General features: G+C 45.5%; 1 protein-coding gene and 1 long non-coding RNA gene across 2 annotated transcripts in view; one reads left to right on the forward strand and one right to left on the reverse strand.

The window, feature by feature from the left end:
- LOC143352662 (uncharacterized) overlaps window positions 1-19,088 on the reverse strand; it is a 607,068-nt gene that overhangs the window by 474,454 nt on the left and 113,526 nt on the right. The gene's annotated exons all lie outside the window — the stretch shown is intronic.
- The window catches only part of LOC143352657 (dipeptidase 1), a 156,664-nt gene continuing 145,649 nt past the window's right edge, over window positions 8,074-19,088 (forward strand). The window contains exons 1-2 of the mRNA XM_076785335.1: window positions 8,074-8,202; window positions 9,065-10,789. Of these exons, the coding sequence (XP_076641450.1) occupies window positions 10,665-10,789 (125 nt within the window). The 5' untranslated portion in view covers window positions 8,074-8,202; window positions 9,065-10,664. The remainder of the gene's footprint in view (window positions 8,203-9,064; window positions 10,790-19,088) is intronic.

A 19,088-nucleotide genomic window follows, 5' to 3' on the forward strand; every position in this document is an offset into this window, starting at 1 on the left:
AAGGGTCGAGAGAACGAGCGAAAGGGCGGTTCGGCCGAGGGCCGGCGGCCATCCGCAAATAATTCAGCTTGCCCGAGATAAAATAGACCCTTGGAAACTTTGAAAAATTATCGAGCCTCGGAATTTTCAATTACAATCGGCCCTCGCTGGTGGGGTCGCCCGAGGGGACTACACCTCCGCTATGCCTGGCCTCGTTGGTCAATAAAATCGATATTCGACCGGGCCAGCTAATAGCAGGTATCGCGTAACGGTGCTGATATCGTTATTACGCTGAGATCGCCACTTTAGGCGTGGGCGCAATTCGAATTCGAGGTTGCTCCACCCTCGTTAATCCTAGAAACATCTCCGGCAAGACAATTTAGGGTAATTCTGGGAGAGACGCATCACATTTTCTTTTCTGTTTAATAACAATTTTACTGAAAATAATTGAAAAAATAGGGAGGCATAGTTCAATTGTCTATTTCAATCTCTTTAAGAAAATATAACGTACAATGAGTAAAACTTATGTATTAATATATTAATATGCTGTTTAAAAATGTTCGAAAAAGTGCATCCCTCCCTAGGGCCTGGGGTTAGATGCACGCATTTATCTTTTATATCTCCACCACATATTACACAAAGGAGAATACATGGAAAAATGATCAAGGATAGTACGTGTTTCATGGAACCATTTGAGGCATTCGAAACAGGAAATCCAATCTACTTTAGATGTGGTTCTACGAGCCAGTCGTTTTTGTAGAAAATAAAGCAACTCCTTTTTAATTACCTAATTAAAGTGTAAGATGTTAACAAGTAGTGTGGCAAAGAACAAGTCTCAGGTTTAATGTAGCGCTTTTTAATTAATTAAAAAGGAAGGTGCTTCATTTTTTCTAAACACGACAGCCTGGTATATTTACATACATTAATGGTTCATACACATTATACACTCGTGTTCAAAATTAAAGAATCACTAAATCTCGTTCAAACATCGTCCACGTTCAAAGTACTGTAACTTCATGAAAAAACCTTCTACTTTCGAAATCCATGGTTCGTCTTCCTAAACAAATTTGTTCACACTACGTAGCGAATGAGAACGTGAACATAAAAATTAGTTTGGAAAATTTTGCGAGTTTAAGCGTTCGTACAGACATTAAAAAATTTCTTTAATGAATGAGACCAACGCAGATTTGAAGATTGGAGACTCAACTTTAAAATGATTGGTCTGGGGGAATATAATTTTCAATTTATTCAAGACAAATTAAGAGAGAGAGAGAGAGAGAGAGAGAGAGAGAGAGAGAGAGAGAGAGAGAGAGAGAGAGAGAGAGAGGACACTGTCACGCGAGCCAGCGTTTCCTGTAAACTGTAAACCACCGTCTACCCGGTAATTTCCCCTGGAGAAATTGCATGCCTAAAGCGAGCAATCCGGCCGGTTAAGTTTTTTATCGCGTTAACGCGGCTGATGCTGTCGTTATTACGCTGGCCCCGGCACTTTCCCGTGGACACGATTTTAAGGGTGTAGGGAGCACCACCCTGGTCCCTCCACAGACTGAAGTGGAGGGACAGGGTGGCAGGTGCAATAGGTCCGTTGGTGAAAACGTCTAAATCCCTGGCAGACCGAAGGGCGTGCCAGTCACGCGACTGATCATCGCTGGGACAGACAAATTACTTTCAGCGTCTAGCCTGTAATTCGGTTGTGAAAACCCATGCCGCGTCGTTTATGACGGTTCATCTTTTTTATAGGATAATTCTGTGCCTTCTTTACGAGCTCCGCGCACGCACGCACGCCACCTGAAACCGAACTATTTGTTCTTCGATTGGTGGTCGCATCTGTGCCCCTTCCGCTACTTCGATGTATTTTTCGACAAACGGCGCCATAAACGTAATGATCATTGGTTTTTGTTACCCTTCCATTTTCTGTAACCGAGTCCCCAAATTTAACTATTTGCTTTTATCCATTGTTTTATCCATTTTATTGACGTGCCCGACATCGTGAGTTAAATGAGAATACGTGATAGATCAGAATTAATTTAACTCGTGCTTGCATTGCTTTAGAAAAGTATTACACCTGGAATTAGTTGTTCTAACTTCTCACAAAAATTCAATTCGTATTAAGTGTCCGTATACTAATGGGAGTCACTGTGGATTCAAATTTGTTGTCTCTCTGTTGTCAACCAGAAGGATAAAAGCAGCGTGATCATTGTCAGCGCGGATTTGGCGGCCGCTTGAAGGCTCGATTAATAAGTGCGAAAGTAAACAGGAGCCGCCGCGTAATCGACAGATGTTTAATGAAAAATACGTCGGTGGCCAACGGTGTAGCCGCGTTTTCGAGCTCGTTCGTCTGCGATATAGCGACTTCTAACGGAGCTGCCTCGTGAAAAATTCAGTTTGACGTGGAACACCGTTGACGCGTTTGCCGATTTGGTTCGGTTCGGCACATTCTAATTAGAATCACACGGTCCGACAGCTCGCCGCTGTGCCGAGCGAGCAGCACGGTTCGCTTTATTCGTATTTCGCGCGCTATTTCTCCCTTTAATTGAGTGTCGCTTAGCATTGCCCGAAGCTATTCCAACATAACGGCGTTTATATCGAACTCCGTAGTTCTCTCTCTCTCTCTCTCTATCTCGCTCTGGGTCCTGATCGCGCGCTGCAACATGCTTCGCTTACCTGCAACTTCATTCAAGTCCTCTGTGCGTATCCCCAGCTTCGACTTCCGCGGGCTATCAATTAAATCGTGTACGTCCTTCTCCAGCGTTCTTTCTTGCACGAAAAAAATTGTCTGTACGCTGACGTTTCATTCTTTTCATCAACCATTGATTCAGTGCATCAACCAAATTGAATCATTATTTTTACTAGACTGAATTAACGGTGCATTATTTAGCACGAATTTACTCTTTCCTGTTACGTTCTGGTGTGGAAGGCAACACTATTCGCCAAAGTTCTTTTTTATCGATTATGGTGCGTTTATTTTTTATGCCAATTTCTTTTTAACACCTTTGTAATAGCAAGATTATTGTGGATTTTCATGTTCTCAGATGATCACAGATTGATTGTCATTGAATATCGTAGAAAATGTTGGTTATTGGCAAAAAGGGTTAATAGACCAGCTGAACATTTGTGCAACTGATTTTTAAAAGACTTGATCACCTCGCAAGCAGTTTTCATGTTGAAGGACTTACACTGATTGGCTTCTGAGCTTCTCTATATAACATATTACCCTCTAAAAATGAGAAAATTGAATTTATTTTAGATCGTGCATGAGTCCCATTTCCAATAAATGCTTCACAATTTCTCGAAACGACCTATAATACGACGACCTTCGGTTGACCTTCAGATACACAATATTTTTCTCTTCATTCAAAATAGTTTTCAAACAATATTCTCTAGAAACATAGTTTACATTCGTCTCCCACAGTCCAAGAAATTCTAAGGTACGAATTTAGACAAGACCCTTAAAAGCTGAGAGGGAAAGAAGAATATCGGTGATGTGTTTGTTCTATTTTAACCGATCATTATCTTGAATCCGTATCATTACTGTGCAAGTCTCTTTTACGTAACTTTTAATAAATCTCGCATGAGATTTCTAAAAAAATAATAAAAGAAAAATGTCAGTGATGTTTTTGAAACAAATGATAAACACTTTCACCTAACTGCTGATTTCTGTCAGTCCGGTGACTTTTTTCCCGTTAGGATGTTGCGTCGGTACCGGTGGCGCACTCGGGGCAGTCGCATCTTGCATCTCGTCTTGTTCTCGCAATAATCGAGTGTCGTCGTCATCGAGCGGATCCATTGGATGTTGGCCAGTCTGCTGGAGGCCGCGCCGCGTAAATTGCGTCCGCTCCGCGACGCCAAATTGACCGAGGGCCGAGGTAGAAAGCGGCGATTCAGGAAACGTGAAAAATCGCCCGTTTCCGGTCCAGCCCCGGCGCCGCGCTCTGTCGCCCCATCGAGATCGCCATTACAGACGGCGAGGTCGAAATTTCGCATACGCGACCCCCTAATGAGCCGTCCCACGCCAAATCAGATCTGCCGCGAGTCACTCCCGAGAAATGGGATACTTCAACTGGTCCCGTCACCTCTTCAAGAAACCCCCCGCATTCGCCATCAACGAAAACAATAACTCGCTTTGTTCCGCAGCGACACGTGCGTGGCTGTCATTAAAATTCCAGACTCCGATCGTTAACGGTAATCGGTTTGACGTACAATGGCCCCGGCCAGTTTTCGACGGTATTTTTACGGCGAACCGATGACCGTTTCTCCTCGTTAACGCGACACGATGATAATTATTCCATTCGGTAATTAAACCGATCGGTAGGTAGGGGGGGATCGGCTCGAAAAATTTGCAATACCGATTTTTCAACACGACCCCGTTCCTCTCGTCCCGGCCTTCTAATGATTTTCGATAAATTCATCGGGGCTCGTTTTAAATAACGATCGCGCCCGAACCGTTTCCATGGACCATTTAAAATTCATTTTAACCCGGAACGATGTTATTTTGCGCTACAGTCTTGTTACGGCCGTCGAATCGGCCGGTATTTACGGTGCACGGCGCGTCGCTGCTCTTGAGAGCCTCGTGCTTCCGGAACGAAGCGCCGCTGCTGCTTTATTGCCATCGGAATAACAAATTAGGACAACGGCGCTACGGAATTCGTCTTCGTCCGATCACCGAGCCTTTATTCTGCCGTAAATGTTGCATTCGTCCGTATTTGTTCATCGCACTTTCACCACTTCGAAAACGTTTGACTGCCAACTAGACTACGGATCTTTACAACGAATAAAAATTCTACGCATCTGTTGCAAGAAACACTTCTTTTTCCAACGCCCGGCATTTATTTCAGCAATAGCCTTATAGCTATAATATTCTATTAAACGTATCCTCTTGTAAAATATGAAAAAGCATACATTGCCACAGAAAAGTTCCTAAATTTCCTTTCAGTAAAGAAAATGGAGTATTATTTCTTAGTTGATTCGAAATCATTTGGTAACTCTGTTCGTTGCAAAAGTTGACCTCGTTGAACGGGTATTAAACATAATTCTACGTTAAAGAGTCCAACCCACCGGAGTGTACAACATGCGCCGTGTCCAACAGCGTCCAACATATCCTACTCGAATGTCCTAAATTGTCTTCACAACGATCCAGATTTTCCATCGATAATGACCTCAAGATAAACATAAGCGAGGACAACATTGGAAACGTCCTCCTGTTTTTTGAATCTATCGATATATATAAACTGTTATACATTTGTTTTTTGCTGTACCCCGACCACAATATAAGTATTAACCGTAACCTTCTTTACTATATTCGATTGTAAACCATGTGGTCGTTAATGACCTAGCTGTTAATGCGACCACTTTAAAATAAACGATATATAATAATAATAATAATAAAAATAGAAATTAAAATATTTTTGTGAAGATTCGTTTGGATAGCCACCGCGTCTGACTATGGCTAGCCGTTTCTCCTCGACGTTCTACTGCAATATTTTCTCATGAACGAAGATTTGTAAATTTTACCGTATACTTTTGGTAAATTTTTTCCCATAGAAAAGCTAATTCAGTGTTCTTCTTCGCATACATTATTCCCTCGCCTCGGCCGCAAAGTATGAAACGAACAAAGGAAACCGTCCGCACGCAGTTTTCTAATCGTTTTCCAACCAACAAAATTAACTGTCCCTCGTTCCGGCAGAATTCCGTACGATGTTGTTGCTGGTCCAAGAGCGGCGTTCCGAAGCGGATGAAACCGTCCCGGTAAAAACAGGCAATTACCAGCCGTCGGGCCTTCAAAAGCGAAGTCCGAGGAGCGTCTGCGTCTCGAAATAGAATTAGAAATTGAGATTAGACCGCAGCGTTTAACGGGCGAGCCGCAATTTCGTCGGGTACACCGTCGTCATAATCACGCTGTGGATCAGAGGATGCCGAGGGCGAGGGGGTGGCTGCGCGGATAGAGGACGAGGCGGCTGGTCTCGCGGCGTGTGCATGCGAAACACACGGGCCACCGTGGCCGGGCAAACGTGGAAAACGTTAAACTGATTTATGGCGGTGGGTCCGGAGCGTTTTCGGAATTTGCATTAGACCGGGCTACGAGACGAATGAGAGCGTCCCGGGGTCTAGGAGCGCGGGCCACGGGAACGGGGTCAGAAAAGGATCACGGGGGCCAGGAGAGGCGCAGGATAGGGAAATATTAATCCTGGCGAACAGGAATCAAAGGGCGGCTCGATGACAGAGGACCGATAGCAACCGAAGGACTGTCTCCCGTTTCCCCTGCGACTCCCCCACCCCCGGAGCTGTCTATTACCGCGCGGAATTGCGTTCGTCCTCTTCAAACATCTCGCCCGGTTCGTTTCCACGGGTTTTCCCGGCGCGTTCCCCATGACGACCGGGGGGAAAAACTTCGCCGCGTCGGATGACGAGCCGTGCGACCAACGAGACGCGTCGACGCTGCTCAGCCCTGTCCATCGTGATTTAATCGCGCTCCATCGAGATATCGAGCCTCACGATCGGAACGAGACCGATCGGACACCTGGCCCCGTGGAAAGGAAAGTTTCCCGCCGCCATTCGAGATCTCTGGGAACGCTTCTTTCTCCGGCCACGGAGGTTCCAGCTCGATAGGGTATCGAAAGTTTGGATCGCAGTGTCTCGCTGACAAACGGAGGATTCGAGACAGGAGAAACGTCTGCGCGGAGAACCGGATCCTTGGACGTTTGTGAAACGAGGAGTCGAGAAGAAGATGGAGGAGGATTTGAAGATCGACTATAGTGAACTGTGATACGCGTTTTGGGGAGGTTTATAGCTTCTTCGAGAGCATGGGAACTCTCTTTTATGGTGAGAGCCGCTGTACGGATCGAACGTGAAAGGAAATAGTCGAAATCGAAGATGTACCCGTTGGTAAAGACTTTTGTTGGGAGTTCTGGAGTTCAAGGTTGTCTCGAGGTCATCGTGTGCTAGTTTGACGAAGTATGTGTTTATGAAGAGTCGAAGCAAATCTGTGTACAAAATTGGGTGTATTCCATAGTGTTTCTAAAATTCTAAAATCGAGTGAAATCTTCGAATTAAAGAGCACGAGCACGAGATCTGGTTTCGACTAGGTGTGAGGGAGTTTATCACTGAACCGACATTCTGCTCCCAATATTGGGAGATCGCAGGGTTTTGCTTATTTAAAAATACAGAAAAACTAATTTAAGGGGGCCGGCAGGCATTTGGCCTTGACTGTCACGCTATGTTACGCTGTGCCTTTTTTCTAGACATTTTACGTCTTAAATGAGTAAGTAATCAATTAAAAATGCATACCACCGTGTTTGTACATGTCTTTGCTACGTCTGTATAGAGCCTTCTTTCGATACGAACAGTAAATCTCTCGAAATTAAGAGAATCTCACAGTGGCAGCCATCTTGTGACGTCATACTTGCTTCAGAATTCGAATTTTCTGCCGAATATTACAAATTACACCACGATGAGGTGGAAATTCGCAATTTCGGCTCTATACAGACGTAGATTGGATTTTTATTAAACACAATTGACCCTAGATTTTGACCCTTGCATACGTATATGGATTTCAAACCATGCCGGCCCCCTTAAGGTTGCTTAAAACAGTACCATCCAAAGTGTAGAAGCTAAAGTCGAAAAATTTCAAAATTATCTTTCATTTGTACAATCAAATTTGTCAATTAAGAAGATCTGCGCAGACAACTTTCCTCTGCACCACCTACCGACGACCCCCATCCACGCAAATTGAAGCATCGCCGTCTGTGACCGGAAGACTCGCGCGAAGAATACCTAAACCGTGGCAACCGCAGCCAACTTGGTCTCCCCGCGTAGGGTGGTGTATCCGATTCGAAAAAGTTGCGTGGTGTCGCGGGAGGTCCGCCGGACGCCTAGGAGGACCTTGGGTGGAGATCGGGATACGTGGTGTCGAAGGGTGTATAGCTCGGTTCCGGAAGAGGATGTCGTAGATAGCCAGGTCGAGCAACAGAGGCGCGCGGCACCCGCTGGAACCGTGGAAGATCGCGGAGAGGAGAGCACGGGGGCGCCTGCGCCCTCGGCTATACCGAGTTTCTGCGTACGTTTCCATCAGTCGGGTCTTCAACTCCGGACCGCGAACAACCAGTGATCGGGACCGCGCGTCTCCGCCGCCGTGGAAACACCCTCCCGGACGTCGCGACGTGTTTCCGCGAGCGGAAACCGCCCGTTCCGCGTGGCGCGTGCCGAAATCGCTAGTCGACCACCGAGGTGACGGTTCCTCCTTCCGACAATTAACGAGAATCCCTTTACCCCCGGAACTTTTGACCCGCCATCCCCAGCGAACTGGTAAAAGTTTCTCGCCGATACTTCGCGCGCGTACTCCCACGCGGCGAATTTTTCTATCGCGGCTCGCGTTTCCGCGGTTAGCTGGAGGGCACTCGAGATACGCGGCTGTCCTGCGGGAATTTTTAATAGCCTCTCCGACCTCCGGGAAGTTTTAACAGAGTCGTTTCCGGCGGAGCGACCCTCTCCAGTCCGCGAATAAGAATAAAATTAAGGGCAGGTTTATCGCGCGTAAAACGGGGAACGAACCGCGACGTCGATCGTACATTGTTCCATGATCGCTCCCGTCGAGATTCGTAGAGGAACTTCGTTGCGTTTACCGGTGAGAACCGTTCGACCGATAGAAATTCGCGAATGATCACCCCGGGGGGGGGGGTTTATTCGCGACCGGTGAACGGCCGGCAAGAGCATCGCCGGGCGTCCTGTCGGCAAGGATCAAAGGGCTTGATCGTTAACGTCGTTAGCGCTAATTAATCATCGGCTGGCGGATAAATATCGTGTAACAGGGTGATAAGCGGCGCACGGACGCGGGGTCGTGTCTGCCGATAATTATGAACAGGTCAACTCATTAGTCGCAGCGAACGGCGACGTTAACGGCCGAGCGTTCGCCGCTCGGAGAGCCGTTCAATTGTTAATCGGGCCGGCGCGCCGCGACGTCGAAAGAACGGGCCGCGTGATTGCCCGCGAAAGTAATTCGACAGCGCGCGTTCTCCCGTCACCGAGCGAGACCAGAAACAGCCTAAATCCACGCGAGTACTGACCCCGTCCTGCGTTCCTTGTATTGCAGCGTTGCGGCGACCTTTCGCCGGAAGTGCGCGAGAACTATTCGCCCGCGTGGTTCAGTGGAAAAGAGATCGTAGAACTCGAGAGAGAGAGAGAGAGTGCTCGGACACCGGATTGGTCGATCCATCATTTCGGTCGGGTTTCGGCGGAGCAGAGCGCAAGAGGAATCCGTTCCGCCGGTTGGACCGCGTAATTAATCGGGAGACTTAATCGAGTGCCGAATTAATCGGGACAGATTTACGAGCCAGCGTGCGCGACACCGTCGAGTCGGGTCGGGTCGGGTCGGGCCGGGTCGGTCCGGACCGGACCCTGCGATATACCGGGCGCGTGGTGTGTTCGCGATCATGAAGTATCACCGACGCGTGCAGATGATCGCGCGACGCTCGCAGATGAAAAAGTCGAGGCGAGACCGTGGCTCGGCGCGTGGACGTTAAAGGGGACACGGATCGTGCATCAACGACTGACCTGGAACATCGATCCCTCCTCCGGAACACGCCAAAAAGGAAACGATCGAGCGAAACGGGCTTTTCACGCTCGACCCGCTCGCTCTCACTCTCGCCCACCCCACGCCCTTCTTTTCTCTACTGCCTCTCTCGTTTTCTCTCATTCTCTGGCTCGGTTTGTCTCCCCGCGCGGCCACTAATTAATCTTCCGGCCGGGCCGTTCAACGACGCCCGCTTACCGGCGTAAAATCGCGACAAGAGGATCGCGGCCGAGCGAGCCGGTCTACCGGCAAGATAACGAGGCGGGCTCGCGGGCCAAATAATTCGGACAGAGCCGGCTCGGGCCGCACTCGTAATTAGCAAACAGTCCGCCGAGTGTTTCCGCGGGAACGACTCGATTCCCTTGAACACTCGTGGATGCTCAACCGATCAAAGACACCGGGAAAAGACAACCCCCCAGCCGAGTGGCGCTCTTCGTGGCTTCCGAGGATCAACGTCCCGACCGTGACGGAACCTTGAGCGACCGGGTCGACGAGGATCGATCTGCCTGGCTGATCCAAGATCGCCCGGAGAAGGGAATCCACTTGGCATCTGGATCGAGTCGTCGAAGTTCGGGACTAACTCGTAGCGCTAGAGAGACATCCTGCAAAGTGCGTAATTTAGATCCGGATCAAGGGATCATCCCAGGGAGAAGTAGGTGAAACAACTCGTTCGACTTGTTGAGAGCTGGAAGTCGGAGATGACGATTGATGACTGAGCTGACCTGACCCGGCTAGGGTGTAGACGGTAGCGAGGTGGAGATCGTTGAAAGGGGAAGAGAAATGTTCGAGAAAGGGAGGAGGATCGAAAGAGCCCGAGGCCGGTGATCAGTGAACTGGATCCGATCCGGTAGATTGTAGCTGGTCTCACGGGGATCGAGGACGATTGAAAATTTCGCCGGTGCTCGGTGGACGATATTTCACGTGCGCGAGAATGACAGGGATCCGCGAGGAGTGAACGTGAGAAAGGTAACGTGTCCAGTGAAAAAGGGGGACGGAACCGGACTGACAGGAAATTGTGGAATCGCTGCCGGGGGAGATATCCTGTGGGCGAGCCGGTCAGCCGACGGTGATGGCATGAGGACATTAGTGAGGAGGAGCTGCGGGTCCAGCGAGGAGGAGGATGAGGATGGTGGTGGGCGTGATGGTCCTTGGTCAGCTACTGACGAGGATCCTGCTCGCTGCCCACGCTGGGGATCGGCTCGCGGCGGCTCGCAGGATTCTCAGGGACGTGCCGCTGATAGATGGGTAAGTGCCGATGTGTTTTTCTCACGCGTACTACCTCGCTCGCGAGTTACCGCTGACAATTGATTTGTTGGGCTTCGAGGGAAAGTGACCAACTTGCCGTCTGTCTTCGCAAATTGAGATTGATGACTTTTTGAATGGCTGTTGCGGTTTTCGGCCTCGATTGCACCTGGGAAGCACCCGAAACTGTTCTTGCCCCGCCTAATTTGTAAAGTTGGGCAGCTTCTGTGGGAAAAAGTGATTGATGGAGCTCCACGGCTGTGCGAGTTCTCTTGGCCAATTGAAGTCGACCGATTCTTCTAATTTCCGATGACCGAACGTGTATTCGAAATCGTCTATCTTGCGCCTAGCTCGGGGAGTTTGTGTTCAGAAAAGTGATTGATGGAGCTTGGAGGTTGCGTAATTATGCGCGTGGTTTCGATTTCTGTCATAGTTGCGCGACTCGTACCGTGGACATCTAGTCTGAAAAGTTGCAAACCTTCTGTAGGGAAAAATGCTTAGCAAAGCGTAGATGTTGTATGGTCGTTTCAGCGTATTGAAATCGACGTGAGAATTTTTCCTGGAAAATGAGAAGTTTCTCTGGAAAAATGTGGTTAACAGGGTTTAGAGATCGTGTGGTTGTCTCTCAGCAGATTTCTACAGTAATACATACAATGTTTGTTTCTCTGAAGCGTGCTTGTGTTCGAAAGTGCCCCGTTCGGCAGTGACCAGACTATGTAAAAAGATGCAGCTCTGCGGAGACACGATGTAAACCCGAAGCAATGTATCATAAAACAAGATTATTTCTACGTTGACAGACTTCATCCTTTTGAATACGATGTGTCCCATAAATCCTGGCACTGGGAAGAAGATATATCCTCGCGCGTAATACTTTCCATGCAGGGCTTTGTCTTCGAGAGAATCGAATTTGAATGCAGGCTGGGCTCACGTTGCACCGAACAAGACACGTATTCTTGACTATTCAACTCATATTTTCATCAAAAATCACTCTTTTCATAGTCGTACCTCCAAAAACTGTCTCGCGTAAAACGCTTTATCAAAGTCACGACCGTGTACCCAAGCAATCGACCAAAATTCATGAATTTTATGTTCACCTCAATTTTGTAATTTAAGAAACGGTTCTGGGACAAAGTGCTAGATAGCAACTATTAGATTGTATACTATAGGGGATTTTCAAGTTTAAATTAAATTCTAGAGGAATTACTATATCGAAAATAAATTAAGAGAAATTGTTACAGTATTACAATTTTAACTTGAATTTTAGGGGATTTTTAAGTTTAAATTAAATTCTAGAGGAATTACTATAGTGAAAATAAATTAAGAGAAATTGTTACAGTATTACAATTTTAACTTGAATTTTAGGAGATTTTTAAGTTTAAATTAAATTCCAGAGGAATTACTGTAGTGAAAATAAATTAAGAGAAATTATTACAGTATTTTCATTTTAACTTGAATTGTAGAAGATTTTCAAGTTTAAATTAAATTCTAGAAGAATCTAATTTATTATGTAATCTAATAAGTATGTTATTGCAAATGATGTATACCGATCGGAGTACAATTGGTTCCGACAAGTAAAGAGTTAAGAAAGGAACGAAAAATGTATCGTTAAAAATGAAATGAATCTCGAAACATCAGAAACGCGGAAAAATCCGCGGTGATCAAGTACCGTGAGAGTAGGAGAGTCACGGTGACATATGGTCGGAGATGATAAGCGCAGACAGGTGTTGATGACCAATGCGAGAGCAAAACAGCAGAGGTTTTGGTGTTTTGATGCCGCAGATGAGTAATGCGACGAAAGTAGGTTGGAAAACAGTCTCGCCATATAATGACGAGTTTCGGAGTGGTTCGGGTATCGCGGCGCTCCATGATCGATTCGCGCTGAACTGTCTGCGAAGTCGGTATCTGTAATAGATGGAGCGGCGAGTCTGCGTTTACGTGTTACGCGGAACGCTGGTCTGAGAAACAGTTATGCTCGCCGAATGCCGCGGGCACTCGAGGCTCCGCGGCTGGCGGCGTCAGGTTTGTAAAATCGTTGAAATTTTAATGAACAACCGAAAACTCTCCTGTGATCGTTAACAGGAGTGGCCGTTGAAACGCGAGAACCAGCAAGGCCCGAATTTATAGCCGGCGAGAACAATGTCGTCGTAACTACGCGCACGGACGGACATTCTACGGTCGAGCGTGGCTCTAATTACACCGGAATTAAACTCGAAAGGAATGTCGGCCGGTGTCCGAACCGCGATAAAGCGTCGAACGGCATCCGGCCGGTTTTTCCACGTTCGAGCTTTTCCTCCGTAACTCCATTTATCTATCACTTTCCATTCCTCTCTCTCTCTCTCTCTTTCTCTCTCTCCCTCTTCATGTCTCCTCCTCTCGCGTGGGCGGTACCGATTTCGTAACATTTATCAAGACCGCCGCAAAATCAAATTTATCTCGACGAAACGGCACCGGAAACCGAAACCCTAGGAAATTTGTTACGACGCGATGCGTTCCCACGCGCACGGATCCACCCGCGAGACCACGATTTCCCGTAATTGTGGAATTGAAACGTTGGCGCCCGGGATTTACGTAAATTGCACCTAAGCGAAGAAATTAATTGCTTTCCGGTTAGCCGTGTCCCGGCCCCGATGCAGTTTAAGCAGAAAAGAAACGCGTGCCGATACTCGAGCACAAAACAATGGGAGCGGTTAGGTTTGAAGATAGCCCTGTAATGTTGCGTCCACGTTAAATGATAACAGAGTCGAGCAACGGCTAATCGAGCTCGTTCGGAGTTGACAGGCTGAAAAATATTGTGTAACCATAATCAAGTTGTTTGTAATTGACAATTACCAACGTTCGTTGAGTTCATAATGTTGAATTTAAGCTTATGCAGATTCCTGTTAAGAAATACCATTAGATTTCAAGCGTAAAAGATTATTGTGGCGTACACTAAAGATTAACCGGCCGACCGTGAAATTGGGCCACGATTAAGTGCAAACCAAAATCATGACCAAAACAATTCCGCAAAATGAAGAATGGAGTATTAAGGCCCAGTATGCATAGTAATTACTAATTACAATACGACTACTACTACTCTACTCTTATTACTAATTGTATTGTTCAGGGACTGGTAGATTTGATTCGAAAGTATTGGTCCAGATGACTTCAGAAAAGATTGTTATAAAATTCGTAGTTCAATCGTTACGTTAATTCTTTATATTCTCGAGGTTATTCAAAGTGAAATATTTTTACAGTAATGAGATTGTGAATCAATTTTCCCTAGATCCTCTCATACCCTTTCCTAGGTTCTCTTCCCTCTCTTATCAACATCCCTTTCACCCTTACCTTCCCTAGTATCCTAGATTCCCTACTCTCTTGTGTTTCCTAGACTTCGTTCTCTCCTATCCTTCTCTAGATTTCCATCCTCTTTTTCCGCTCCTTGGATCCCTTCCACTTCTTTCCCTAGATCCCTTCCATCCATTGCTTTTCCTTCCCTAGATCTCCTCCCCGTGTTAATACCCAGACACATCATCAACAATGGTCCACTCCACCTAATCAGGACCAGCCGGCAGTACCCCGAAAAATTTTCGAAACCACCCCTACCCTAAAAATGACGTCCCCGAATGACTGCACGCGATTCGGTTCTCATAGCCAACCTAGCCCAGGTTCATCGAAAATGCATAGGATGCTTACTCCTGAAGTGGTAATCGTGGGATCATGCGCCAAGAGAGAGAGAGTAGGAGAGGAGAGGGTGCAAGAGAAAGAAGGCCGATCCAATTGGACGAAACTCGGAGCTCTCGTGCATTCTCCGCGGGATAATGAGAAAGTTTCGCGCGAATGGGAAAGAAAAGACACTAATGGAGGGAGAGAGAATTAAGCAGGCCTGCTGAAGAAAGAAAGAACGGAGACGAAGAAGAGAGGGAGAGAGAGAGGGAGAAAGACTAGCAGGGAGAAAGGGGGATGGAAAGGGGCGATTCGAGGGCAACGACAAGGGAGCACGGAAGAAATAGAGGCTGGGATAGAATTTAGCTCGAGGATGGCCCGTGGCTATTGGCCCTCCAGTTTCTCGGGTTACTGGACGGCGGATACGAATTTCCGTTTCTCCCGTTGCGAAACGAGACAGCGTGTGTCTCTTCCGGATGCTTCCGTACATGTATCACGTTGGGACCAAGTCGCCCGTACGTGCCCGTGTCCCTACGGTGTCCTGTATCGGTGTCCGACCAAATAACCTGTCGGATCGAAAGGCAACAATGGGCCGCAAGCTCGTTACCGGACATGGCTCCCAGAAGAATTTTTGAAAAGATCGACTTCTCCTCCGACTCCTCTTTACAACCGCGACACGGCCGTGACACGATGTCACGTGTCATCGTGTTAATACCATTCACAGCATCGCGAGAACGTCGACGTTTTCGCCCTATGGTCTCTACATTTTAGAGTACCTGCAGTGTATTGTCGTGTTTTATGAAGAACTGGACACACGAGGCTGCGCCGTTTTCGTTCGATTGTAGTGTAGGCTGAACAAATTTACTTGGTATGAGAATAAAATTGAATTCGAGACATGGGTTCGTGAATACTGCATTGAACGAGTAGAAAGTGGACGAGTATTTTGGAAACATATTTTTGGAGATACCTTTTAGTACGTCGTACAACAATTCGTCACGTTTCTATATGCTGAGGTCATTGTTTGTACCATTTGTCAACTACAGTGGACTCTCGATATATGTCAACAACACGGGTCTTGTATCGGCGTCGTGTATCGTCCAGGAGACATACTCGAGCCGTGTTATGCTTACACTCCTCGGCGTCTGAGGCCTCTCGAGCTTCGTGACCCTTCTCGGGTTATACCTCGCAGTAGTGGGGATAATTCCACGACATTTATTATCCAGGTCTCGGCGACATATATAGAGAAATCACTGTATTGGGTTTGTGACGAAATCGATAGCAGTTGGGTTGGATGCAGCAAGAAAATCTATGAGTGCAGGAAAAATGATTCTGAAAATATGACTCAAAATTTCGTAAGTACAACAGTAAATGAACTTGAGCATTCTCAATTGCACAATGTTCAGAAACGTTGACGAAGAAAATGATTCATGAAAAATTTGGCTGTAAAACATGTCACGCAGTACTTTACACAAATGTGTCACATAAATGTGCGAACATGTATTGTGTGCTAATGTAATTATAAAGGAGGATGAATTGGAGCTGTGAGAGAATTAAACATCGTGTACCAAAACATGCGAAAAATAATAAAATAATAAATTTTAAAAGAATAAAAAGTCGTACAGACCAGTGGTTCAAGTAATATTACACTTTATATATGTTACACAAAAAAATACGAGTTAATTAGACTGCTGATTTTATGCGTTTATGATAAAAATGAGTAGGTGTAATTTATAACAGTAACATTAGAAAATTTTAAAGATGCTGTTATATTATTTTGAATCTATTAAGCATAATCAAAAAGAAATTAAATTTTTATTTCACCCCAGTTTGTTGCAATTCAGATAGAAAGCTTTTATTTTGCATAAAGATTCACAGTCTACTGATAATGAAGAAGAAGCTTAGAATCCTCCCTTAATCATTCTACTTCCTGTTTCTTTTTTTGAGAAAACGAGAAAATTTTCACAGAGTATATTGTATTCGAAAATAATAAATACTGAGAGAAAAGAAAAACAGGTACTGCTTTTTGACTTTTTTTAATGCTACTTAAGTGATTAAATCGTGTATTTGAAACTCTAGAAATTAGCTGCATGAGCTTAACACTAGGTTTACAGGACCCGTCAAAATGACGGGTTCTAATATTTTTAATTTACGATTATTAACAACAAATTCATTTCTTTGAGTGTATGTTAGTTTAAAAAAAAATGGCTAAAAATTTAATGTAATGTAGAATAGTCACTTTTAGCGATAACATTCGTCCTCAAAGTGTAGAAACGACATTTCACTGAATTTACAAGTTGGATTCCGCTTACAAGTTCCGCGGCAGGAACAAGCGATGCCAGCATGGAGTCCACACCGAAAGTATCACGACCCAGTTCTCGCAGAATCATGTTCCGCCATGCGCCATCAGCTGGTCACTTTGTGGAGGGTTAAATAGACGTCCGCGACCGATATATGCGCGCTTCTTTGAAAGCCTAGTTGCTGGCTATCGTCGGTCACGTGTCGAGAATAAGCCCGCTGCTCCCCGAGAAAGACGAGAATCAGGCTTTTGTTGTTGCAAATTACAGTCTTCTGCCGGATTCCATCGTCAGGACCTTTCGCACTTGGCTCGGGATAGAAATTCGAGGGCTCCTCGAAGGTATTCGAAGGATGAAAGGCAGCGGAGGCTAGGGAATCGAACGCGAACGATTTCGCCCGATTGTCGACGACCCGAAGGCGATTCGTTACCGATAACGAGTGAAAGCCTCGTCGAGCCTATTGTGTCCCGTATAATAGTTTGCATTTTTGCCGGGTCGGGTCGGGCCGGGCCACGTAGGATCCCGTTCGGGCCTGGCCTGCCCTCCGGGGGCAGAACGAGAGTGCAAGAGCTTAGCTAACAATCGGGCGATGAGCGTCGCCGAGTTGTCCGTAAAACCGTAAAAATGGGCGAAACCGTGCAACGGATTTTCGAGGCCGGCCAATCCGCGCGCATTGTAATCGAACTCCATTCGGCCGGGATAGGCGCGAGCACGCGTGAGAAAACAGAAATGTCGCGTGTATGCCCGTTTTGCACACCATGCGCCGAACAAAATGAAAACAGACTATGAAACTCTCTTTCGTACCTCGACCCGGAAAAAAAGGAATGACGCTGCTCGCCCGCTGTTCCCGAATTTGTTGTTCGGCGGAAACGCCGCTTCCGATTGCTGATATCCTGGAGCACCATGTGGGACGCTTTGGGGATCGTAACGTGAGTCGGTGTTTGTTCAACCCTTTGTCGAACGATTGTATACAGCTCATTTAATCCCCTGCCGGTGATAGTCATTTTGTTAACACGTTGACTGCCATGTCACCCATATGTGGGTGACGGAATTATTTGTCCAGGTTATGAAATGAATTTTTACGTTAATATATTCATTGCACCAAATTTGATTAGGATCTGTAAAATGCAAGAAAGTTAGAGTACTAATCAATATCGTACATTTAATTTTGTTCAATTTTTATTTCATTAAATAACTTAATCTGATTTTATGGAATCTTTGAAGTTCCTAGTTTGGCAAAGTGTTAAAAGTTACAAACTTATGGTTTTTGCTGTTCGATTGTTCATCTCTTAGAACACGATGTGGAACGCCTTTAGGATTGCTACAGTTGTCAATGTTTGTTCAACCCCTTATGGAACGATTGTATAAAATTTATTAAAAATGAAAGGTTATGTTTCCATAACGAGGAAATGAAAAAGGAATTTTTAGTAGACTCTGTTTGACCATTATGATTGTTAAAACAGTACCTATTAATGATGAAATAGCAAATGAATTCGTAGAACATTAAACTCGATATTTTAATTTACCCTCCGGGCATTGTTCACGTAATTGTTGCGTTAATATTTTATAGACTGAATTGAGTCAAAATGTGAAGGTGCAGTGTTTGGCAGTGGCGCTATTATTATTTGCGGTGTTCGATGTTTATTTAACCATCTGCAGAAGCATAGAATTCAATTATTGCTTGAAACATAAATGCTTTGTCCCGTGTCCTCATTTTTCCACAAAAATTACGAGTGTGTGGCACATTCGTTTTGTTCAATTTTTACAACAAAGAGATGTTGCGTTGTTGCGTACAGGGTTTGCTGCAAATACGATTTTCTGTTTCATGAATTTCTGCTAAATTAACCCGCTCTACTATAATATCGAATCAACTTCGTCATGAAGACATCGAACAGAATTTGCTAAATACGTATTATTTCGCTTTAAATTGAAATGAAATTCTATTTTGTTGTAGTGAATATTTAGCCATTGGAGAACACGTGAAACACAATATAAATATTCTTTTTCCCTTAGTAAATTACATCAAATCAGTTCTCATAATTGTAATCGCAAAATAAATCGTAGTGCGAGGTGTTAATGCAGAACATAGAAAATGACATACTTGATTTGTTCTTAACCATATTTGGCAACAAAAGGATCGAATCGGGTTAACAGTTTGAAGTGCAGACCATTTTCATACAACCTGAAAAATTTAATATTTTCTAGAAAGGTTTTTCAGGTTCCCACAAAAGGATGCTTGTAATTTCAATAATAGGAAAATAAAAGATCAATCATTTTCATTCGTCTGGTAAATCAAGCCTTTCCACTAAAACGGGTATAGCTCGTCGCGAGCTTTCAAGGCAATGACAAGAGTTGCTATAAATTGA

Source organism: Halictus rubicundus, chromosome 3 (genome assembly GCF_050948215.1).
Source record: "Halictus rubicundus isolate RS-2024b chromosome 3, iyHalRubi1_principal, whole genome shotgun sequence".
NCBI classification, from domain to species: Eukaryota; Metazoa; Arthropoda; class Insecta; order Hymenoptera; family Halictidae; genus Halictus; species Halictus rubicundus.